The 26376-nt window shown below is 46.6% G+C and overlaps 1 protein-coding gene across 1 annotated transcript in view; it reads left to right on the top strand.

Moving 5' to 3' along the window:
- Positions 1-26376, top strand: part of LOC109869689 (plexin-A2) — a 306452-nt gene that overhangs the window by 221366 nt on the left and 58710 nt on the right. Inside the window, 5 exon segments of the mRNA XM_031803557.1 lie at positions 18801-18827; positions 18829-18953; positions 23517-23634; positions 24905-25041; positions 26119-26286. Of these exon segments, the coding sequence (XP_031659417.1) occupies positions 18801-18827; positions 18829-18953; positions 23517-23634; positions 24905-25041; positions 26119-26286 (575 nt within the window).

Raw genomic sequence — 26376 nt, 5'->3', positions numbered from 1 at the left:
CTGCAGCTGTCGTCTTAACATACCTGATCCGTAGAAGAGAGGTATACAGTACTGTAGCTGTCGTCTTAACACACCTGATCCGTAGAAGAGAGGTGTATATAGTACTGAAGCTGTCGTCTTAACACACCTGATCCGTGGAAGAGAGGTGAATATAGTACTGAAGCTGTCGTCTTAACACACCTGATCCGTGGAAGAGCGGAATACAGTACTGCAGCTGTCGTCTTAACACACCTGATCCGTGGCAGAGCGGAATACAGTACTGCAGCTGTCGTCTTAACACACCTGATCCGTGGAAGAGCGGAATACAGTACTGCAGCTGTCGTCTTAACATACCTGATCCGTAGAAGAGAGGTATACAGTACTGTAGCTGTCGTCTTAACACACCTGATCCGTAGAAGAGAGGTGTATATAGTACTGAAGCTGTCGTCTTAACACACCTGATCCGTGGAAGAGAGGTGAATATAGTACTGAAGCTGTCGTCTTAACACACCTGATCCGTGGAAGAGCGGAATACAGTACTGCAGCTGTCGTCTTAACACACCTGATCCGTGGAAGAGAGGTATATAGTACTGCAGCTGTTGTCTTAACACACCTGATCCGTGGAAGAGAGGTATATGGTACTGAAGCTGTCGTCTTAACACACCTGATCCGTGGAAGAGAGGTATATAGTACTGAAGCTGTCGTCTTAACACACCTGAACCGTGGAAGAGCGGAATACAGTACTGCAGCTGTCGTCTTAACAAACCTGATCCGTGGAAGAGAGGTATACAGTACTGTAGCTGTCGTCTTAACACACCTGATCCGTAGAAGAGAGGTATACAGTACTGTAGCTGTCGTCTTAACACACCTGATCCGTGGAAGAGAGGTATACAGTACTGTAGCTGTCGTCTTAACACACCTGATCCGTAGAAGAGAGGTGTATATAGTACTGAAGCTGTCGTCTTAACACACCTGATCCGTGGAAGAGAGGTGAATATAGTACTGAAGCTGTCGTCTTAACACACCTGATCCGTGGAAGAGCGGAATACAGTACTGCAGCTGTCGTCTTAACACACCTGATCCGTGGAAGAGAGGTATATAGTACTGCAGCTGTTGTCTTAACACACCTGATCCGTGGAAGAGAGGTATATGGTACTGAAGCTGTCGTCTTAACACACCTGATCCGTGGAAGAGAGGTATATAGTACTGAAGCTGTCGTCTTAACACACCTGATCCGTGGCAGAGCGGAATACAGTACTGCAGCTGTCGTCTTAACACACCTGATCCGTGGAAGAGCGGAATACAGTACTGCAGCTGTCGTCTTAACATACCTGATCCGTAGAAGAGAGGTATACAGTACTGTAGCTGTCGTCTTAACACACCTGATCCGTAGAAGAGAGGTGTATATAGTACTGAAGCTGTCGTCTTAACACACCTGATCCGTGGAAGAGAGGTGAATATAGTACTGAAGCTGTCGTCTTAACACACCTGATCCGTGGAAGAGCGGAATACAGTACTGCAGCTGTCGTCTTAACACACCTGATCCGTGGAAGAGAGGTATATAGTACTGCAGCTGTTGTCTTAACACACCTGATCCGTGGAAGAGAGGTATATGGTACTGAAGCTGTCGTCTTAACACACCTGATCCGTGGAAGAGAGGTATATAGTACTGAAGCTGTCGTCTTAACACACCTGATCCGTGGCAGAGCGGAATACAGTACTGCAGCTGTCGTCTTAACACACCTGATCCGTGGAAGAGCGGAATACAGTACTGCAGCTGTCGTCTTAACAAACCTGATCCGTGGAAGAGAGGTATACAGTACTGTAGCTGTCGTCTTAACACACCTGATCCGTGGAAGAGAGGTATACAGTACTGTAGCTGTCGTCTTAACACACCTGATCCGTAGAAGAGAGGTGTATATAGTACTGAAGCTGTCGTCTTAACACACCTGATCCGTGGAAGAGAGGTGAATATAGTACTGAAGCTGTCGTCTTAACACACCTGATCCGTGGAAGAGCGGAATACAGTACTGCAGCTGTCGTCTTAACACACCTGATCCGTGGAAGAGAGGTATATAGTACTGCAGCTGTTGTCTTAACACACCTGATCCGTGGAAGAGAGGTATATGGTACTGAAGCTGTCGTCTTAACACACCTGATCCGTGGAAGAGAGGTATATAGTACTGAAGCTGTCGTCTTAACACACCTGATCCGTGGCAGAGCGGAATACAGTACTGCAGCTGTCGTCTTAACACACCTGATCCGTGGAAGAGCGGAATACAGTACTGCAGCTGTCGTCTTAACATACCTGATCCGTAGAAGAGAGGTATACAGTACTGTAGCTGTCGTCTTAACACACCTGATCCGTAGAAGAGAGGTGTATATAGTACTGAAGCTGTCGTCTTAACACACCTGATCCGTGGAAGAGAGGTGAATATAGTACTGAAGCTGTCGTCTTAACACACCTGATCCGTGGAAGAGCGGAATACAGTACTGCAGCTGTCGTCTTAACACACCTGATCCGTGGCAGAGCGGAATACAGTACTGCAGCTGTCGTCTTAACACACCTGATCCGTGGAAGAGAGGTATATGGTACTGAAGCTGTCGTCTTAACACACCTGATCCGTGGAAGAGAGGTATATAGTACTGAAGCTGTCATCTTAACACACCTGATCCGTGGCAGAGCGGAATACAGTACTGCAGCTGTCGTCTTAACACACCTGATCCGTGGAAGAGCGGAATACAGTACTGCAGCTGTCGTCTTAACACACCTGATCCGTAGAAGAGAGGTATACAGTACTGTAGCTGTCGTCTTAACACACCTGATCCGTAGAAGAGAGGTGTATATAGTACTGTAGCTGTCGTCTTAACACACCTGATCCGTAGAAGAGAGGTGTATATAGTACTGTAGCTGTCGTCTTAACACACCTGATCCGTGGAAGAGAGGTATATAGTACTGCAGCTGTTGTCTTAACACACCTGATCCGTGGAAGAGAGGTATATGGTACTGAAGCTGTCGTCTTAACACACCTGATCCGTGGAAGAGAGGTATATAGTACTGAAGCTGTCGTCTTAACACACCTGATCCGTGGCAGAGCGGAATACAGTACTGCAGCTGTCGTCTTAACACACCTGATCCGTGGAAGAGCGGAATACAGTACTGCAGCTGTCGTCTTAACATACCTGATCCGTAGAAGAGAGGTATACAGTACTGTAGCTGTCGTCTTAACACACCTGATCCGTAGAAGAGAGGTGTATATAGTACTGAAGCTGTCGTCTTAACACACCTGATCCGTGGAAGAGAGGTGAATATAGTACTGAAGCTGTCGTCTTAACACACCTGATCCGTGGAAGAGCGGAATACAGTACTGCAGCTGTCGTCTTAACACACCTGATCCGTGGAAGAGAGGTATATAGTACTGCAGCTGTTGTCTTAACACACCTGATCCGTGGAAGAGAGGTATATGGTACTGAAGCTGTCGTCTTAACACACCTGATCCGTGGAAGAGAGGTATATAGTACTGAAGCTGTCATCTTAACACACCTGATCCGTGGCAGAGCGGAATACAGTACTGCAGCTGTCGTCTTAACACACCTGATCCGTGGAAGAGCGGAATACAGTACTGCAGCTGTCGTCTTAACACACCTGATCCGTAGAAGAGAGGTATACAGTACTGTAGCTGTCGTCTTAACACACCTGATCCGTAGAAGAGAGGTGTATATAGTACTGTAGCTGTCGTCTTAACACACCTGATCCGTAGAAGAGAGGTGTATATAGTACTGTAGCTGTCGTCTTAACACACCTGATCCGTAGAAGAGAGGTATACAGTACTGTAGCTGTCGTCTTAACACACCTGATCCGTAGAAGAGAGGTGTATATAGTACTGTAGCTGTCGTCTTAACACACCTGATCCGTAGAAGAGAGGTATACAGTACTGTAGCTGTCGTCTTAACACACCGGATCCGTAGAAGAGAGGTGTATAGTACTGTAGCTGTCGTCTTAACACACCTGATCCGTAGAAGAGAGGTATACAGTACTGCAGCTGTCGTCTTAACACACCTGATCCGTAGAAGAGAGGTATACAGTACTGCAGCTAATCTCTAGTTCAAGATCATTAGTAAAAAATCATCATTGCATAACAATGTGAAATGTAAAGGCTTCATGTAAAGGCAGTATACAGTATAGAGCAGTGGCCTGTTGTACCACCAGAGGGAGGGTGGGACTGACTGTCACCCAGTAAACAGTAGACTACAGCAAACATAGTCCTTCTCTTCTCTCTCTCACCTGGCCCTGAAATAACCCTGTGTTCCAACGGTTCATTTAGATCCAGCCAATGGCAGGCACGACAAATCGTTGTTCAATCCAACCGAGGCATCTATAGGCAAACAAACACACACACACAAACACACACACACACACACACACACACACACACACACACACACACACACACACACACACACACACACACACACACACACACACACACACACACAGTGTTCTGGACAGGGGGTAGAGAGGCCTGGAATGAAAACACTGCCGGATAAGTCACGGTGCCCTCATGGAGGCTGTGGTGCCCCCCTCCCCACCACACAGCAGTACACCTCCCAGGTGTGTGTGTTTGTCTCCCTTCCTTTCTTCATTCCTCTCCTCTGCTTCCAGTATTTCTCTCCTGTCCCCTTCATCCCCGGTCTGTATCTCTCGGCAGGCTACAAGACATTTAAGAGCCTATAAAGTATTTCATGTGTAGTTTGTTCACGGGGAAAGAAGAAGTGATAAGTGGGTTTTTATAAAGCACATTAACCACTAGTCACAATGAAATTTGACATGCCTGAACTACCCTCAAAGACCCCAAAGACAGCTCTGAGGTCTGGGTGCAAGATGTGCCGTTTAAAAGACCGGGAGTGGATCTACCCACAGCGATCCAGATGCTACACACGCTCATATTGATAGCAGCTTCAGAGGCAACAGTTCTAACAAGCTTTCACTTGGACTTTTTTTAGTATTTTTTAAACTCTGGCATCTTAGTTGAAATGTAATCAGAAACAGCTGTTATCTGAGGAAGGGGAAAGCCCGGAGAGAAAGAGAGAGAGAGAGAGCACTAGTGGTGCCTACATTAAGGCCTGTTCACATGAAGAGTACACAGTGATGTCTGCCATTATAATATGGTACAACACAGCTCAAAGCCTTCCTCTCTCTCGTCTCTCTGTCTGACAGTAGAATGTAGAATGCCATTCAGTTTCAGACTTTCTTTTCTACCCCCCAAGCTAGCTCAGGATGCTTTTCCACAGCCTCTATTGAGTTTAGCATAGACGAGATGATCATCACTTGCCCCACCATTACCTCAGCTAAATATATAAACATGGCGCTTAGCAATGCAAGGCTGTTCATACTGGCCATTCCTCGTCTTCTGCTCTGTCTCTTCTCTCCTCTCTCTTTGGGTCTCTAGCACTGTTAGGGTATTGTGTTGGCCATCCCCCTCATCTCTCTAATTGGCATCCTCTTCTTCCTCTGACTTAATTTCTCTTCCTCCCACCTCACCTCTCAGCTTTTACTTTCCATTCTCTCTCTCTCTCTGTCTCTGTCTCTCTCTCTCTCTGTCTCTCTCTCTCTCTGTCTTCTCTCTCTCTGTTTCTCTCTTACTCTCTCTCTCTCTCTCTCTGTCTCTTCTCTCTCTCTGTCTCTCTCTCTGTCTCTGTCTCTCTCTCTCTCTGTCTCTCTCTCTCTCTCTCTCTTTCTGTCCTCTCTCTCTCTCTCTCTCTCTCTCTCTCTCTCTCTCTCTCTCTCTCTCTCTCTCTCTCTCTCTCTCTCTCTCTCTCCTCTCTCTCTCTCTCTCTCTCTCTCTCTCTCTCTCTCTCTCTCTCTCTCTCTCTCTCTCTCTCTCTGTCTCTCTCTCTGTCTCTGTCTCTGTCTCTCTCTCTCTCTCTCTCTGTCTCTGTCTCTCTTTCTCTCTCTCTCTCTCTCTCTCTAATGTATGGCCTTCATTGGCATGGGAGACATATGTTAACATTGCCAAAGCAAGTGAAGTGGATAATAAAACTAAAGTGAAATAGGCAATAAAAATGTACAGTAAACATTACAGTTTCAAAAGAATAAACACATTTCAAATGTCATTATGTGTCTATTTAAAGTGTTGTAACGATGTGCAAATAGTTAAAGTACAAAAGGGAAAATAAATAAACGTAAATATGGGTTGTATTTACAATGGTGTTTGTTCTTCACTGGTTGCCTTTTTCTTGTGGCAACAGCTCACAAATCTTGCCGCTGTGATGGCACACTGTGGTATTTCACCTAGTAGATATGGGAGTTCAAATTGGATTTGTTTTCATATTCTTTGAGAGTCTGTGTAATCTGAGGGAAATATGTGTCTCTAATATGGTCATACATTTGTCAGGAGATTAGGAATTGCAGCTCAATTTCCACCTCATTTTGTGGGCAGTGTGCACATAGCCTGTCTTCTCTTGAGAGCCAGGTCTGCCTACTGTGGCCTTTCTCAATAGCAAGGCTATGCTCACTGAGTCTGTACATAGTCAAGGATTTCCTTAATCTTGGGTCAGTCACAGTGGTCAGGTACTCTGCCAGTATGGTTCACAAGTACTATTGCAGTATCATGTTGGCCATTCCCCTCCTCCTCTCTTCTCTCTCTCCTCTCTGGTTCAGTGTCTTCTCTACTGGTTGTTGATAATCTACTAAAGAGAGTTCCCTTTTTCTCTAAAGTTCTCTTATTAACAGATTAGACTAGAAAGACACTTCTTATCATGAGGGATTATCATGTCATCAGAACGTCACTTCCTGTTGAACACGGAATGAGGCAGAGCTTGGTTTGTTGGTTTGGAAAGTGTCTGAAAAAAGTGTTCTATTGGAAAAATTTGGTTACTACCTAGCACTTAACGCTCTGGCGGAAGAGTAGGGTGGATCGGAGCGTTCTGACCTAACAGCTGTAGTCAAGCACCCAAGCTAACTGGCTCATGTTGGCTAGCTTGCTAGCTACTTCCAGACACAAATGAGAGAACAGCTCACTGACAATTTTACTTGCCCTAGCAGAGCTGGTTAGGGTGGTTTTATGTTATCCAGAGTGTTGGTGACTGCATCTGTTCTACTAGCAACAATTTAATTACACTTTTTTGCCAATGTTTTTTGCTCTGGCAAACTGAGACGAGAATGCTCGGGAAATTGGAGCATACTTCCAGAGCAAATGTTGTTGTCGCAGTGACATCATGAACATTCTATTGAAATTGTTACTTGCATATTGGAGTCTTTTGTTTAGACATGTAGCTATCTAGCTAAAAAACTAACCATAATCCCAAATCATAACGTCACTACCCTGCATGAATCTGCAGGTAGCATTTCAACCCAGATCAATGTTTGCTAGCCAAATTTAGGTTATAACTAGCAATGCAAATGTCTCTGAGATACGAATAATATAACTACACAGATCATACAAGTAACGTTAGCTAGGCAGCCAGCCAGCTAACGTTATCTAGCTAGCTAACAGTACACTTTAACTTGAAATGAGAATTACTTTCTTACTAAATCAGAAACGTGTAATATCTGAAAATGTTGCTAGCTAGACTACCTTACCCATATACATGGATGGACGCTTCTTCCTCTCTGTCACGGACACCATGATTGCCCTTAGTTTGAAGATGTAATCCAGAGACAGGTGTTTTATACAACAGCCGTCTGTGTGTTCTCTTTTCAACTCCTTCTGCATATTTGCAATCAAACGCCAGAATGTTCTCCATCTCCTTAGCTATCGTACTCTAATTCCATTGATTTCAAAACTCGGTCCTCCAGAAAGTGGAGAGCAACACTTATGCAGTTCTACTACGTGATTTCTTTCAAAAAAGCTAAATTTGGCTAGAAAGAATTAGCTACACATACATACCAGCTCATATTATAGACAGAAGCATGCTACATGGCAGACCAATCCGAACTCATCTCTCGGCATGTCCAGCCCACACATTATCTGAGCCAATCATGGCTAGCGTAAAGGTTCCCCTCTTTTTCTGTGGCTATACTAACTAGGCTCGTACTTTAACAATTTTATTTGTATTTACAGATGGAATACAAGTTTGTTTCTTAAGAGATATAAAAGTTCACATGTTCCAGAAGACGTTTCTGCCAAAAAAAGGTTTACGTTCAAATGGCTCTCCTGTGAAGTAGTGACGCGCAACACACGCCTCTTTTCCTGATACGAGTCACATACAGTGGCAAGACAAAGTATGTGAACCCTTTGTAATTGTCACGGTTTTCCTGTTGTGAAGGAGAGTCGGACCACAATGCGGCGTGGCTATTGAGATTCATGTTTAATAAAACAAAGTAAACACGAATCAATACAAGAACAATAAACGTAATGAAAACCGAAACAGCCTAAACTGGTGCAAACTAACACTAGACAGTTACAAGGACAATCACCCACAAAACCCAACACCAAACAGGCTACCTAAATATGGTTCCCAATCAGAGACAGTGACGAACACCTGCCTCTGATTGAGAACCATATCAGGCCAAACATAGAACTAGACATGTAACATAGAATGCCCACCCAGCTCACACCCTGACCAACCAAAACATAGAAACATACAAAGCAAACTATGGTCAGGGTGTGACAGTACACCCCCCCCCCAAGGTGCGGACTCCGGCCGCAAAACCTGAACCTATAGGGGAGGGTCTGGGTGGGCATCTGTCCGCGGTGGCGGCTCTGGTGCTGGACGTGGCCCCCACTTCACCGTAGTCCTAGTCCCCCACCTTGTCCGCTTCCGTGGCCTCCTCACCATGGCAACTCTTCTCAATGGACAGAGGGGCGGCATTGGCGGCGCTGGGCAGACGGGCGGCACTGGCGGCGCTGGGCAGACGGGCGGCACTGGCGGCGCTGGGCAGACGGGCGGCACTGGCGGCGCTGGGCAGACGGGCGGCTCAGGCGGCGCTGGGCAGACGGGTGGCTCAGGCGGCGCTGGGCAGACGGGTGGCTCAGGCGGCGCCGAATAGGCGTGAGACTCCGGCTGCGCTGAAGTGGAGGAAGGCCCCAGCAGCACTGGAGAGGCGGGAGACTCTGGCAGCGCTGGAGAGGAGGAAGCCCCCGTAAGGATGGGCCGGAGAGACAGCCTGGTGCGGGGGGCTGCCACCGGAGGGCTGGTGCGTGGAGGTGGTGACGGATAGACCGGGCCGTGCAGGCGCACTGGAGCTCTTGAGCACCGAGCCTGCCCAACCTTACCCAGTTGAATGGTCCCGGTCGCCCTGCCAGTGCGGCGAGGTGGAATAGCCCGCACTGGGCTATGCAGGCGAACCGGGGACACCGTGCGCAAGGCTGGTGCCATGTAAGCCGGCCCAAGGAGACGCACTGGAGACCAGATGCGTAGAGCCGGCTTCATGGCACTTGGCTCGATGCCCACTCTAGCCCGGCCGATACGCGGAGCTGGAATGTACCGCACCGGGCTGTGCACCCGCACTGGGGACACCGTGCGCTCCACAGCATAACACGGTGCCTGCCCGGTCTCTCTAGCCCCCCGGTAACCACAGGAAGTTGACGCAGGTCGCCTACCTGGCTTCGCCATACTTCCTGTGAGCCCCCCCCCCCCCCCCCCAATACATTTTTGGGGCTGACTCTCGGGCTTCCATCCACGACGCCGCGCTGCCTCCTCATACCAGCGCCTCCCCGCTTTCCCCGCCTCCAGTTCTTCTTTGGGGCGGCGATATTCTCCTGGCTGAGCCCAGGGTCCTCTTCCTTCCAATTCCTCCAAATAGTGCAGCCTCTCCCACTGCTGCTGCTGCTGCCTCTGTTGCCCTTTACCACGCCGCTTGGTCCTGTCAAGGTGGGTGATTCTGTCACGGTTTTCCTGTTGTGAAGGAGAGTCGGACCACAATGCGGCGTGGCTATTGAGATTCATGTTTAATAAAAACAAAGTAAACACGAATCAATACAAGAACAATAAACGTAATGAAAACCGAAACAGCCTAAACTGGTGCAAACTAACACTAGACAGTTACAAGGACAATCACCCACAAAACCCAACACCAAACAGGCTACCTAAATATGGTTCCCAATCAGAGACAATGATGAACACCTGCCTCTGATTGAGAACCATATCAGGCCAAACATAGAACTAGACAAACTAGACATGTAACATAGAATGCCCACCCAGCTCACACCCTGACCAACCAAAACATAGAAACATACAAAGCAAACTATGGTCAGGGTGTGACAGTAATTACCTGGATTTCTGCATAAATTGGTCGTAAAATTGGATCTGATCTTCATCTAAGTCACAACAATAGACAAACACAGTGTGCTTAAACTAATAACACACAAATTACTGTATTTTTCTCTATTGAATACATCATTTAAACATTCACAGTGTAGGTTGGAGAAAGTATGTGATCCCCTAGGCTAATGATTTCTCCAAAACCTAATTGGAGTCAGGAATCAGCTAACCTGGAGTCCAATCAATGAGAGGAGATTGGAGAAGTTGTTTAGAGCTGCCTTGCCCTATAAAAAACACTCACAAAATGTGAGTTTGCTATTCACAAGAAGCATTGGCTGATGTGAACCATGTCTCGAATAAAAGAGATCTCACAAGACCTGAGATTAAGAATTGTTGACTTGCATAAAGCTGGAAAGGGTTACAAAACTACACACGGTAAGACAAATTGTCTATAAATGGAGAAAGTTCAGCACTGTTGCTACTCTGCATAGGAGTGGCCGTCCTGCAAAGATGACTGCAAGAGCACAGTGCAGAATGCTCAATCTACGATACGTAAAACCCTAAACTAGAATGGTGTTCATGCGTGGACACCACGGATGAAGCCACTGCTGTCCAAAAAAAAACATTGCTGCACGCCTGAAGTTTGATAAGATAACCTGGATGTAGTGCTGGCAAAATATTCTGTGGACAGATGAAACTACAGGTGAGTTGTTTGGAAGGAACACACAACACTATGTGTGGAGAAAAAAATGCACAGCACAGCAACATCCAAACATCATCACAACTGTAAAGTATGGTGGAGGGAGCATCATGGTTTGGGGCTGCTTTGTTGCCTCAGGACCTGAACAGCTTGCTATTATCAACGGAAAAATGAATTCTCAAGTTTATCAAGACATTTTGCAGGAGAATGTAAGGCTATCTGTCCACCATTTGAAGCTCAACAGAAGTTGGGTGATGCAACAGGACAACAACACAAAACACAGAAGTAAATCAACAACAGACTGGATTGAACAGAAGAAAATATGCCTTCTGGAGTGGCCCAGTCAGAGTCCTGACCTTCTGGAGTGGCCCAGTCAGAGTCCTGACCTTCTGGAGTGGCCCAGTCAGAGTCCTGACCTTCTGGAGTGGCCCAGTCAGAGTCCTGACCTTCTGGAGTGGCCCAGTCAGAGTCCTGCCCTCAACCAGATTGAGATGCTGTGGCATGACCTCAAGAGAGCGGTTCAAACCAGACATCCCAAGAAAATGTAAAGAGGAATGGTCCAAAATTCGTCCTGACCTGACCGGTCTGATCCGTAACTACAGAAAACGTTAAGTTGAGGTTATTGCTGGCAAAGGAGGGTCAACCAGATATTAAATCCAAGGGTTTACATACTTTTCCCACCCTGCACTGTCAATGTTTACATTGTGTGTTCAATAAAGACATGAAAATGTATAATTGTTTGTGTTTTATTAGTTTAAGCAGACTGTGTTAGATGAAGATCAACATTTATGTCACATTTATGCAGAAATCCAGGTAATTCCAAAGGGTTCACCTACTTTTTCTTGCCACTGTATATTCAGAGCCATATCCCAGTAACGCTAAGAAAAGATGTCTAGTCTTATTGAAGTATTGTCGCTGCAGGTTCACCTGCCTCATCTAAAGCCTATTCTTTTGGGTTGTTGCTATAGGGCCACCAAGTGCTAACAGTCAGTATCTAATGTGTGTGAAATGCTTGATACTGTATGTGATATAAACAGAGAGGTCTACTTTCTTGGGGACCTGAACATTGACTGGTTTTCATTAAACTGTCCGCTCAAGAGGAAGATACTCATTGTTACCAGTGCCTGTAATCTGGTTCAGGTTATTAATCAACCTACCAGGGTGGTTACAAACACTACAGGAACAAGATCATCCACATGTATCGATCACATTTTTACTAATACTGTAGAACTTTGTTCTAAAGCTGTATCCGTACCCATTGGATGCAGTGATCACAATATAGTGGCAGAACAATATATCTAGGAGAACTAAGGTTCCAAAAGCTGCACCTAAAGTAGTGTATCATTCAAAAGATTTAGCTGTGACTCTTATGTGGATGATGTTTAAAATAATTGTTAGTTTGATGTGATTAACAAGGAGCACTTGATGCATTTCTGAAATTGCTTCTTCCAATTATTGATAAACATGCACCTGTTAATTAAGAAACTGACTGTTAGAACTGTTAAGGCTCCATGGATTGGTGAGTAATTGAAAAACTGTATTGTTGAAAGTGATGGGGCAAAAGGAGTGTGTCACGTTGTAGAAAGGATTGGAGTCAGACGCAGGAACATGTAATAAGGGGTTTTAATACTCCACCCAAAAATACAACATGCCATGTAAGAATACGGGGACGAAGCCCAAAACAAACACGTATACAAAAACACAGGGTTGTAAACCCAAACAAAAGAGCGAGCTTAAACCTCTAATAAATACATGGGATGAGACCCGTAATAACAAATACATGGGACAAGACCCGTAATAACAAATACACGGGACAAGACCCGTAATAACAAATACATGGGACAAGACCCGTAATAATAAGTGCACAACAATACACGGGACGGGACCCGTAATAACAAACACACAATACATGCAGCACAAAAGCCGAAACCACAAAGCACAGGTACTCACAAGACCAACGGACATGGGAACAATAACCAACAAAACAATGGTGAACAGAGGACACATATATATATAATTACTAATCAGGGGGAATGGGAATGAGTTCAGTGACGCCTAGAGGCCGGTGACGTAGACCTCCGGAGCTGGTGCAGGGAATGAGCAGCAGTACCGGGGGAATCCGTGACAGAGTGGCTAATAAGTCTGGCTGCACATCTGACTGGCGGAGTTACTGCAAACTGAGAAATGATGTGACTAAACTCAACAAAAAGAAGAAGAAACTGTATTATGAAGCCAAGATCAATGATATAAAGAATGATGGAAAAACATGTTGGAGTATTTAAAATTATGGGCAGAAACACACATTCAACTCCATCTTTAATCGAATCAGATGGCTTATTCGACATAAAACCAGTGGGAAAGCTTAAGCAGGAAATGCCAACAACAAACAGTGAGCCATCGTATTCATGCATACAAAAAACTAATAATGAAAGAAAAGCATTGTAAGTTAGAATTTTGTAACGTGGCGCAGTGGTCAAGGGCACTGCAGTGCCACCAGAGACTCTGGGTTCGTGCCCAGGCTCTGTCGCGACCGGCCGCGACCGGGAGTTCCGTGGGTCGACGCACAATTGGCCTAGCGTCGTCCGGGTTAGGGAGGGTTTGGCCGGTAGGGATATCCTTGTCTCATCGCGCACCAGCGACTCCTGTGGCGGGCCGGGCGCAGTGCACGCTAACCAAGGTCGCCAGGTGCACGGTGTTTCCTCCGACACATTGGTGCGGCTGGCTTCCGGGTTGGATGCGCGCTGTGTTAAGAAGCAGCGTGGCTTGGTTGGGTTGTGTATCGGAGGACGCATGACTTTCGACCTTTGTCTCTCCCGAGCCCGTATAGGAGTTGTAGCGATGAGACAAGATAGTAGCTACTAACAATTGGATGCCACGAAATTGGGGAGAAAAAGGGGGTAAAAAAATATAATAATAATAATTTTGTAACGTTAGTGTGGCACAGGTGGAAACAATTATTGTTATCGATCAACAATGACAAACATTCTGGCATTGACAACTTAGATGGAAGGCTACTGAGGATGGTAGCTGACTCTATGGTCACTCCTATCTATCATATAGACGAAGGGGTTTGTCCTCAGGCCGGGAGGGAAGCCAATGTCATTCCGCTACCCAAGAGTGGTAAAGCGGCCTTTACTGGTTCAAACAGCCGACCAATCAGCTTGCTGCCCGCTCTTAGCAAACTGTTGGAAATACAATGCTATTGTAAATTTACAAGATACTTTCAGCATGCTTATAGAGCTCATGCTCATAAAATTGATCAGAAGTATAATGTCGACATTGTTGATGCTGTAGATGACTATTGTAGCTGGAAATGGCATATTTTTTATGGAATGTCTACATAGGCATACAGAGGCCCATTATCAGCAACCATCACTCCTGTGTTCCAATGGCACGTTGTGTTAGCTAATCCAAGTTTATAATTTTAAAAGGCTAATTGATCATTAGAAAACTATTTTGCAATTATGTTAGCACAGCTGAAAAACTGTTGTTCTGATTAAAGAAGCAATAAAACTGTCCTTTAGACTAGTTGAGTATCTGGAGCATCAGCATTTGTCAGTTCGATTACAGGCTCAAAATGGGCAGAAACAAAAAACTCGTCAGTGTATTCTTGTTCTGAGAAATGAAGGCTATTCCATGCGAGAAATTGCCAAGAAACTGAAGATCTGGTACAACGCTGTGTACTACTCCCTTCACAGAACAGGCTCTAACCATAATAGAAGGAGGAGTGGGAGGCCCCGGTGCACAACTGAGCAAGAGAACAAGTACATTAAAATGTCTAGTTTGAGAAACAGATGCTTCACAAGTTGAGAGTTGAGGAGAGACTGACTGCATCACTTCTTTTTTTATAAGAAACATTAATGTGTTGAAAATTCTAAATGGTTTGCATAGTCAACTTATGCACAGCTCTGACACACACACTTACACCACCAGACATGCCACCAGGGGTCTTTTCATAGTCCCCAAACCCAGAACAAATTCAAGAAAGCGTACAGTATTATATAGAACCATTATTGCATGGTACTCCCGTCCATCTTAGATTGCTCAAATGAACAGCAAACCTGGTTTCAAACAACAGATAAAGCAACACCTCGTGGCACACTGCCTCTCCCCTATTCAACCTAGATATTTTCTGTGAATGTATTGATATGTAGGCTATGTGTGCCGTTTTAAATTGTATGTAGTTCTATACTTGAGCTGTTCTTGTCTATTAATGTTCTGTATATAGTCCTGTTTCATGTTCTGTGTGGACCTCAGGAAGAGTAGCTGCGGCTTTTGCAACAGCTAATTGGGATCCTAGTAAAATTACAAAAACAATACAAAAAAAACGTATTCTCACCCCCCTCTACACTTCTTCTCACCCCCTCTACACTTCTTCTCACCCCCTCTACACTTCTTCTCACCCCCTCTACACTTCTTCTCACCCCCCTCTACACTTCTTCTCACCCCCTCTACACTTCTTCTCACCCCCTCTACACTTCTTCTCACCCCTCTACACTTCTTCTCACCCCCTCTACACTTCTTCTCACCCCCTCTACACTTCTTCTCACCCCCTCTACACTTCTTCTCACCCCCTCTACACTTCTTCTCACCCCCTCTACACTTCTTCTCACCCCCTCTACACTTCTTCTCACCCCCTCTACACTTCTTCTCACCCCCTCTACACTTCTTCTCACCCCCTCTACACTTCTTCTCACCCCCTCTACACTTCTTCTCACCCCCCTCTACCTGTCCCTTCTCACCCCCCTGTCCCTTCTCACCCCCCTCTACACTTCTTCTCACCCCCTCTACACTTCTTCTCACCCCCTCTACACTTCTTCTCACCCCCCTCTACACTTCTTCTCACCCCCTCTACACTTCTTCTCACCCCCTCTACACTTCTTCTCACCCCCTCTACACTTCTTCTCACCCCCCTCTACACTTCTTCTCACCCCCTCTACACTTCTTCTCACCCCCCTGTCCCTTCTCACCCCCCTGTCCCTTCTCACCCCCCTGTCCCTTCTCACCCCCCTGTCCCTTCTCACCCCCCTGTCCCTTCTCACCCCCTGTCCCTTCTCACCCCCCTGTCCCTTCTCACCCCCCTCTACACTTCTTCTCACCCCACTGTCCCTTCTCACCCCCCTCTACACTTCTTCTCACCCCCCTCTACACTTCTCCTTCTCACCCCCCTGTACCCTTCTCCTTCTCACCCCCCTGTACCCTTCTCCTTCTCACCCCCCTGTACCCTTCTCCTTCTCACCCCCCTGTACCCTTCTCCTTCTCACCCCCCTGTACCCTTCTCCTTCTCACCCCCCTCTACACTTCTCATTCTCACCCCCTGTACCCTTCTCCTTCTCACCCCCCTGTACCCTTCTCCTTCTCACCCCCCTGTACCCTTCTCCTTCTCACCCCCTCTACACATCTCCTTCTCACACCCCTGTACCATTCTCCTTCTCACCCCCCTGTACCCTTCTCCTTCTCACCCCCCTGTACCCTTCTCCTTCTCACCCCCTGTACCCTTCTCCTTCTCACCCCCCTCTACACTTCTCCATCTTTTCCTTTCATTCAGTCATCTCACCCCCCCCCCCCCCTTCCTGTTCTTCTCCTTTCTCATCCTTCCCAATCCCAAATCCAGTGGCATGTGTTAGGAAATGGCCATTTGTACCCCCCCACCGGCCCACCCTTCACATCCCTGGAGCTGTATCTAGGGGAGAGGAAGTGGGCATGTGTGAGCTGGCTGGCTGTTTTCTTGAAATTACCATCCATTGACACAGTGTGACAAAGCCGTGCGGGCAGCAGAGCTCCTCTTAAAAGGATTACACAGGGAGCGTGGAGCTGGGGAGGGGGGGGCGGGGTCTGTCGGCAGCAGGAGGTGCGTGCATGCCCAATGAGCAATCCTCTCTTGCCTGGCTAGGGCTGAGAGAGTAGAGAGTCAGTGTTTAGTGTTAAGACAAACAGGCGGGCGGGCGGCGGGCGCCTGAAGTGGAGTAGTGTGTCACTTAGACTGAGAGGAGACGAGAGAGGAGAGGAGGATGTAGCATAAGTAGAAAGCTGCTCGCTCGCTCACACACACACAAACACACACACACACACACACACACAGCATTCCTGCTGATGAGCCAGATCCCAGTCTGTCTTTGTTCATTAGGAGTTGATTAGCGTGTCACCATGTAACCACGGGTTTGGAATTGGTTCTTAGGGACTTCTGTGGGCGTCGTCCAATTGTTCATCTGCCACGGAGATAGAGCCAGGGTCAGACACGGAGCGTCTCTGCTCTCCAAGTCTTTGAGGGGGAGTCTTTGATAACTTTGATGTCGTGCCACACAAAGGGATATTTATACTCATCTGAATACTCAAGCCTCTTTCTGCCAATGGCAGCTCAGTGATATGGGCTTCATGAATGGATTCAAGTTATTCAAGTTGTATCCCATGTCCGGCCTGTCATCAGCAGAGTTATACTGCAGCTTCTGGCTAGGAGAGCGTCTCACACGCTTTCACTAGAGATACTGCACCGACCATTACATCATCTATCATGCTGTGCTTCCCCTATGGCTGCCACACCTTCCAGAGTGGCACACAGAACAATTATTCTACTCATCTCTCTCTCTCTCCCCTCTCTCTGGGGCATTAAACCTCCCCCATTCCTTATGTAACTATCCCTAAGTTGTTTGGGATTGTTCCAGCCTTGGTCTGACATGGATATATTTAGCCAGGCCTCCTCCTCTCTCCACTGTGTTTCCGCCTGTACCCTGCATGCCCAAGTAGCACTAAAACATTGATGTATTCAGACCCTCAGGCAGTGCAGTGACACACTTACGTTACATCCAGAGCAATTAATGTCCACAAAATCTAGATTACAATGCAGACGTCCCACTGGGTTAGTACAACGCACAAGTGGGCACCCACAGACGCAGGAAGGTAGAGAGAGAGACCCACCGCTCGCCACTCTCACGTGGCAGGGGTGAATGCGGACCAGAAAGCGGGCACCGGATTATAATGCTGGACACTTTTGTTGGTTTTACTTCCACATGCGTGCCCAGTAATGGCATATTGATTTTTTTCATAGAGGCTGTGACTTCACACATGGAGATGGTATTGTGTGTGTGTACGTGTGTGTGTGTGTGTCCCCTCCTCCTGCTCCTCTCTTCTCTTCCCTCTCCTTTTCTCTCCTCCTCCTCACACACACAGACACACACACACACACACTCTCCTCACCTCTGGACAGCAGCCAGCTCCTAGCCACTGAGGGGCTGTGCAGCACAGAAGGCAGCATGCCACCCAGAGCCAAGGTCATGCTGGGCAGCCATATTGTATTTTATTACAAGGTGGGCTGCACTGAGCACTAATATGGTCTCTTGTTAGATTGATCACCCATGGCAACAGCAGCAGCAGATCAGGGGACTAGGCAGGTATCCGGAATGTTAATTCACCCTCCAGGTTTTTGTGTTTGGCCAAATTATTTGAATTGGCTTCATTAATACATAACATATATACAGTGTACAGTATATACAGTATATTAGAAGATGTTGCTGGGAGTTGAGGGTTATGTTTGTGTGTTGTGTTATGTGAAGTGAACGATGACATCATCCTTCTAGGAGTAATGATGCCGGTTCCATTAGTCCCCTCTGTCAGGTGGGCTCTGGTGTGATGACATCATGCCTGTTTTCTTAAACGGGTGGTTGGGGTCAGAGGTTGAAAAAGCTTTTAATTTCTGCTCAGAACCCCTATGACCAGCTACATACAGTAAGGAGGGTCTCTCGCAATATCCATCTTACGAGATAGAAAGCCTAGAGATACACAATACCATATTATGATCATCATTGTCAAAACCTTTAGATTGTCAGGGAATACCACGTTACTATGGAATGCCATGGTGTAAAGTATGACGTATGTTTCTCCCTTAACCTCTGACCTCTCTCCCCTTTGACCTCTGCAGGTGACCCCAGTAGCTGGCCCTCCAGAGGGGGGGTACCAGGGTGACCATCCATGGCATGAACCTGGGCCTGGCGTTCAGTGAGATGGTGGACAACGTGGAGGTGGCTGGAGTCAAGTGTTCCCCTGTGGAGGAAGGCTACATCATCGCAGAACAGTAAGTCAACACACAGGTCACACACACATGAACCTAGCCTTAACCCTAACCTTGGATTTCAATTATTAGATATTTTTTTAAACTGTAGAAATTCCTAGCCAATTAATCAATGACAGTGTTAGGTGAATGGAACATGTTTCCACAGAACAGTAATGGAATAATGGCAGAAGATGCCATGAAATAGAGTGAACAAAAAGGAGAAACCCTATATTATCTTCACAACAAATGATCTCAGTTCCCAGTTCTTTCTCCATTTTAAGACTATCCAACAACAGCCATGCAGTCACTAAGTCTGCAGATTTCAGACCACTGAGAGGTGGGTAAAAGCACAGTAAAAGTAAATGAACATCACATAGGCCTAATTGTGTTCACTGTCAAGCCTTGGAGCTGTATGCAACGGTATGAGACTGGACCATCTAACACAAGCTGGCAGCTCACACACACACACACACACACACAGAGAGAGAGAGAGAGAGGCACGTACACACACACACCCACACCCACAGAGACACTCACAGACACACACACAGACAAGCATGCACACTCTCTCACACACACACACACACACCAGAGAGACTACTCTCTTAATTATGACTGGAGCAAGGCCATCAGTCTCGGCCTGTTGTTTTCTCGTACAGGAAGATAACCCACACCTCACACAAACACACACATACACACACACAGACATACACAACCCGTCAGTCCCAGAACCTCTGTGTGTGTTTACCTTTGTTTAATTGTTTTAATTGCCTGGTGCAGCAGAGAGCACATTAAGCCTGTCCCATCTCCCTTCACTAATTGTCCGTGGCCCATGTTTCATAATTGGCTTCCTGCTGCCTCCCACAGATAGACTAGACAGTTGAGTCAGAACGGCTGAGTCAGGAGAGCAGTGCATTGTGGATACCCCTGCCCTCACCTAGATGGGTACATAGACCCTCCCTGTCACAGCAGTACTGTAACAGTGCTCTCTGTCTTCACAGAGACAGACAAGTGTATGTGTCCTGTACACCTCTCAGGTGAATGACCCCTGACCCTCCCTGTCAGCACACAGCAGCACTCTACCATCCTGACCCTGAGTGGAATGGAGTGGTGGCTTATGGGTGCCCTCACCTTGACAGGTGACGATTGACTCAAATGGAACCCTCTCTGTCAGCACACAGCAGCACTCTACCATCCTGACCCTGACTGGAGAGGAGTGCAGAGCAAAAGGAGGATATGCAGACAGACAGAAAAAGCGCCCTGTCACTCTTTCTTACTCCATTTGAATGAAAGGACAATGACTTGGAGTCAGCGGGGTAGAAGACAGATTTGTGACTATCGTGTTGGAGCTGAGGCCTGCGGAGACAAAGCTAGCCTGGCACACCACAGAACAGAGTAGAACAGACTCCTCTGTGGAGTGAAGTCCTTAACCTTAATTCCTCTGCTGGCCTTCTTCTGCCCTCCCTCTGAACCCCGAGGAGCACTGCAGCACGGTCCTGCTGCGGTGTTGACTACTATACAGACCCACATCAGGTATACCTCAGCACCGATACTGAGGCAAATCAGAGAACTTTCAAAGGAGTTCATTTGACACTTTGCTGTGCATGTATTCTCCTCTAAACATCCAGGAGGGAAGTATTTTGGCCATTGCTATTAAGGCAGAGGCTTTTGAAATAGTCTTTGGTAGCTAGGTTGGGGGATAGTTGGTGATGTGTGGGGTAAAGTTATATTTTAGCACCGTAAGTGTTTGGGGAGATCTGGCTGTGTGTATGTGTGTGTGTATAATTGAAATGCACTGCATGTCACACTGGCTGTAGGGGACCATTTGTCAGCAGTGCACCGATCTGACAGCAGTTTAATCCGATTGGGACACTGCTGGAGTGAATTCATTTATTTTGCCGTGTAAAACGTGTCAGAGGGGGAAATTAGAAACCTGGCCGAGGTCCCCAGCAGCAGTATTACTGTGACTAAGAAGGGGTAGGGTTGTGGGTGGTGTTGGCGTAGTGGTTTGGATCCCTGACTTAGCAGAAGTTAGCACACATTGTCAACCTGTTGGTTCTCTGCCCTGTTAGTCTTGCCTTGGTCAGACTAGTGTGGTTTGCACCACAAGCTGTACTCCAGTCAACAGATGATTTATTTCTTTATTTAGTCTCTTTTTCTTTCTTCTTTTTTTTACTATTGGACATCCCACCACCCCCCGTCTTCAGAGGACAAAAGTAACATTGTTTTCGGTGTTATATACGGTGCCTTCCGGAAGTATTCATACCCGTTGACTTGTTCCACGTTTTGTCGGGTTACAGCCTGAATTCAAAATGGAATAAAGGTTTTCTCACCCATCTACACACAATAATACCCCACAATGACAAAGTGAAAACCTGTTTTTAGATATGAGCTAATGTTATGAAAATGAAATACAGATATCTAATTTACGTAAGTATTCACACCCCTGAGTCAATACTTTATAGAAGCACCTTTGCCAGCGATTACAGCTGTGAGTCTTTCTGGGTAAGTCTGTAAGAGCTTTCCACACCTGTATTGTGTAACATTTGCCCACTATTCTGCCAAATTGGTTGTTGATCATTGCTAGACAACCATTTTCAGGTCTTGGTGGAAATCAGACTGCACCAGGTTCCAGAGGAATTTGCCTGTGCTTAGCTCCCTTCCGTTTCTTATCCTGAAAAACTCCCCAGTCCTTAACGATTACAAGCATAACCATAACATGATGCAGCCACCACTATGCTTGAAAATATGGAGTAGTACTCAGTAATGTGTTGTATTTTCCCCAAACATAACACTTTGTATTCAGAACAAAAAGTGAATTGCTTTGCCACGTTTTTTGCAGAGAGCAAAACGGGATGCATGTTTTAGAATATGTTTATTCTGTACAGGCTTCCTTCTTTTCACTCTGTCAGTTAGACTGGTATTGTGAAGTAACTACAACATGCTGTAATGGCCGTGGCAAAGACACAATTTTGCTGTTATCAAGCTAGTTTCCTGCATTTCTACACATTTTGTCATGGTGCTGAGAGAAAATGTTCAGCTTTAAAGCTCATTTCCTACAATTGTTATAAAAATATAAAATATAATAAAATCATATAAAACTTTTTTTTTTAATTAAACCCAAATTACGGCGTGCCGTGTAAATGCACAGGGGCGAAGACCAAATAAACATGGAACAAAACACAGGGTAGAAACCGAGAACAAAAGAGCGTGCAGTACCTCGAAAAAATAACACACGCGCACAGAGATTAACACACGGGACGAGCCCCGTAATCATCTGCGCTATCCACAACGGCACGAAAGCCAAAACACACAGCACAGGTACACACGCGCACAAACTCACACGCATTGGAACAATAATTGACAGCCCAATGGAAACCAAAGGGAACACTTATACAAGTACTAATCAGTGGGAACGGGGGACAGGTGTGCGTGATGAAAGTTTAAGTTTACTGTGAAAACATTTTACCACCCCATTTAAAAAAAAAAAAACATTTATATATATATATTATATAGTATATTATTATTATTTATGTTTTGAAGTGGCGGCCACGATTGCATATAGGAGAAACACTGGACCCTGCCTGGGAGTAAATCTCTTCCTCTCAGCCCAACCAGGAGCTCTCTTGGCCTCATTAATTGTGATTCAGGAGATAAGCGCTAGAGAAACAATGATGTGGCCACCCTACTCTCCATCTCTCTTTCTCATTTTCTCTTTCTCTCTGTCTCTCTCTCGCGCCGTCTCTCTTCATCTCCCTCAACACCATGATTGATTCTTGTTCTTTATTACTTTCCACAAGCGTCGATCGATAGGCCTCCTGGTTTTATTATGTCATTTGATCTGGCCACCTGCCGGCGGAGGGAGACACCTGATCACGCCTTATGATGAAGCTGTATTGATCCGCCGTGGGGTGTCGGCCCGGGTTTCTGACTGTGATTTATATTTGACGTTGGTACGGCGACGCTGGAGCTTGATCAGCACGGCGGGGGGCTTATCTGTGGAAGGCTATTTATGATGTCTAGGCCCCTCCACTCACCAGGAAGTTATAGGGCTACTGCTATGAGTGGTGTGGAGCTGGTGGAGCTGTACGTGGCGAGGTGTCCAGTTCAATTAAGTTCCGTGTTTTTTAATGTCACGTGCGCGAGTACAGTGCAATGCCTTTCTAAATGGCCTGCCTTGGATGTGTCACGTAAACCAATCAGAGAGCCGGAGAGAAGATGACATCACGAGATGAGATCGATAACGTAGAGGCCCATAATGATCCTCGTAACTTTTCCTCCCAGTCCAACATATATATGAGAGTCTACCTGGTGAAGTCTGAACAGGGACTGGCTGAGAACACTACTGTCTCGATGGGAATGGATGACAAAGCACATTGTTATGTACAGTATGTGCTTTGTGTTGAATAATGTACTCCGTGACATTGAGCTGTATTGTACACATGCTGGATAGACGTGCTAGAGAGCGCTGTGATCGTGCGCTCCTTGTTTGTGGAGCACTGTTTTTAGATGTCTGGCTGTGTTTCGTCTCCTCGTTGCTGGATGGTGTGTCTGACGGTGTGTGTGTGTGATGTTCTCTTCCAGGATAGTGTGTGAGATGGACGCAGCACCAGCAGACAGCAAGCCTGGCCCGGTCCAGCTGTGTGTTGGGGAGTGCAGACCTGACCTCAAGACTCGCTCTGCCCAGCTCTACGCTTTTGTGGTAAGACTATGTTATCATGACTATTATATAAGTATTTTAGTACAAAATAGTCATGAAAAAGTAAGAAACTTGGCAAAATAACCAATAACTCTACACGATTGGCTGGAGACTGTGAAAACGTTTCAGAATGAGGAAGAGAAGTGTTCCTCAAGCTTTCTTCCATGCCGCCCGCCGTTGTTGTCTTGTAACAGCCAGAGAATAAGGTATAAAAGGCCTACCAATGAACTGAAATGATGAAGCCTATTCTTGAAGTATGTTATGTTGAAATACATAACAGCACAGTCATTACCACAGAGGTGCCCAGGGAATCAGCAGTGATTAAATAGACAATAGGTGTTGTCAACAGTAGCTGTTGTCGTGCAGTAGTAAACCATAGGAGGATACCTGAATGAACACCTCCACACTTGCCTTCGTCCACACCTGTATCTCACCCGTACTAAAGCTAGCCTGCAGCTAACTGATAATCAACGCTCCCTTTCACACACTCCCAATTAGCCACCCCTTAACAATTAACAGCCGCTAGTAATTACCAGAACTGTTTTCAGAGTACCGCTTTAGCCCATCCCCCGACTAGCACAGCACGGAGTGAGGAACCGTGTGTGATGTTTGTGTGTCTTCACTGACACTTTTGACACCCATAATTCATGTTGCTGCTCGGGGAGTTGCGACATCATCACAGCGCTGTGCCTGGGTACCACAATACTTTACCTGCAATTCCCTAATATCACAGCCCCGGTAAAGAAAATGACACACAACAAAAGCTCTCTTCTATTTAGTCGACAACCGAACACCCTTCGCATGTGTGTGTGTGTGTCCCTCTAAGTGTGTCTGTGGCACTGAGGAGCAGTCTGACTCTGTTTTGTCAGTGTCTCTCAGGATTCCACCCTTGCTGTGTTGGTGTTTCTTCGTCTGTCTGCCTGCCTGTCTGTCTGTCTGCCTGTCTGTCTGTCTGTCTGTGTGCTTGCTGATGACAGGCAGGGCGACCTGGCGGGGCTACTGTAAACACTAGTTATTTCCAGACTGCCTTTTTAAAAGGCCCAGTGGTATAGAACTCAGCAATGCAGAACACAGCAACACAACACAGGATGGGGTCGCAGTGCAGAGAGTGGGCATGCCACGGATCGGGGCAGTTGAAAGCTGTTATTTTCTGCTGTGGCTCAGTATAGAGGGTACTGTTAGAAGGACAGCAGGTGTATGATAGCTGAGTGCATTACAGTCATAGAGAAAGGAAAATAAATAACTGCCCCTCCGGTCTCCATTCCACCTCTAGATGCCATCAGTGCAGGGCCTGTCCCCCAGCAGAGGGCCTGAGTCTGGGGGCACCAAGGTGACCATCACAGGGGAGAACCTGGGCGCTGGCAGCAGTGTCACCGTCCTCTTTGGAAACCAGACCTGCGAGTTCTACGGGTAAGTGAGAGACTCATCTCACCCCCTCTCCTCCTTACACTGACTAGTTCATTTGTGGTAGTTCATTACATCCTGTATGAGTCTCTTCCTGAGCTCTCCTCCCGTGGAAGACAGAGAAGTTAGAATTCGTAATGTTTTCAAAACTTCCGTCATAATAAATATATGTAAATTGTGCTGTTACCCAGTGGTCTCTCTCTCTCTCTCACTCTTTTTTTCATCTAAGTGAGAGCCCCCTAGGGGCATCTCTCCTTCTCTTCCAGTCAGAAACGTCTGCAATTCTTAATAAGGTTTTGATGACCCACTGCATCAAACCTCTCTAATAATAGCCTCCAGACAACCTTATCCTCCCCTGCCTGAGAGTTGTTCCCCTTTTCAGTTACCTTTACTGTTTTCATTTCATCTGCTCTCTCTTGCTTCGTTTTCATCTCTCTTTCTCTCTCGCTCTCGCTCTCTTTCTTTCTCTCTCTTTCTTTCTCTCTCTCTCTCTTTCTTTCTTTCTTTCTCTCTCTTTCTTTCTCTCTCGCTCTCTCTCTCTTTCTTTTTCTCTCTCTTTTTCTCTCTCTCGCTCTCTGTCTTTCTGTATATCTAGCTTTCTCTCCCGTTCTACCTGTCTCCTTCATGCTCTCCATCTTTCTCCCTACCCCTCTCTCTCTCCACCCCTCCCTCTCCTCTCTCCATCTTTCTCCCTACCCCTCTCTCTCTCCACCCCTCCCTCTCCTCCCTCTCTCCACCCCTCCCTCTCCTCTCTCTCTCCCTCTCCCTCTCTTTTCAACTATCTATTTAAAGCAGTGCAGTGGAAGGGAAGGGCGGAGGTCTCATTGTAACGCTGTAAGAATGAGAAGTCAAGGCAGCTCTAATGAGATCCGGGCTAATTGTTCTCCACTGTGATTCTGACCGTGGCGAGAGAGGAGAGAAGAGTGGGGGGTGGGGGGGGGCTAATGAACAGGGCTAGTTTCAGGGGGGTGGACAGGTAGGGCAAGGATCCATAGAGAGGGATAGAGAAAGGTGAAGAAAAATGAAGAGGAGATGCAGACATTGACTGTATGTTGGCGGATGTGTGTGTGGGTGTGTGTGCAGGAGGACCATGACGGAGATCGTGTGTTACTCGGCCCCCTCCCTGACTGGGGTGGGTTCGGTGCAGATCAGCGTGAGCGTGGACCGGGCCCAGGTCAAGGAGAGTCTGAGTTTTGACTACATTGAGGACCCCACCGTCCAGCGCATCGAGCCAGAGTGGAGCATCGCCAGGTAACATCAACACCGACACTCCTCGAAATCAGCATCAGGAACTGGACCCTCTCTACTCCCTAGTCCTTCATAGCAGCCACCATCAAACTA

Source organism: Oncorhynchus kisutch, linkage group LG24, assembly GCF_002021735.2.
Source record: "Oncorhynchus kisutch isolate 150728-3 linkage group LG24, Okis_V2, whole genome shotgun sequence".
NCBI classification, from domain to species: Eukaryota; Metazoa; Chordata; class Actinopteri; order Salmoniformes; family Salmonidae; genus Oncorhynchus; species Oncorhynchus kisutch.
This window is presented reverse-complemented; position numbering and strand designations above follow the sequence as displayed.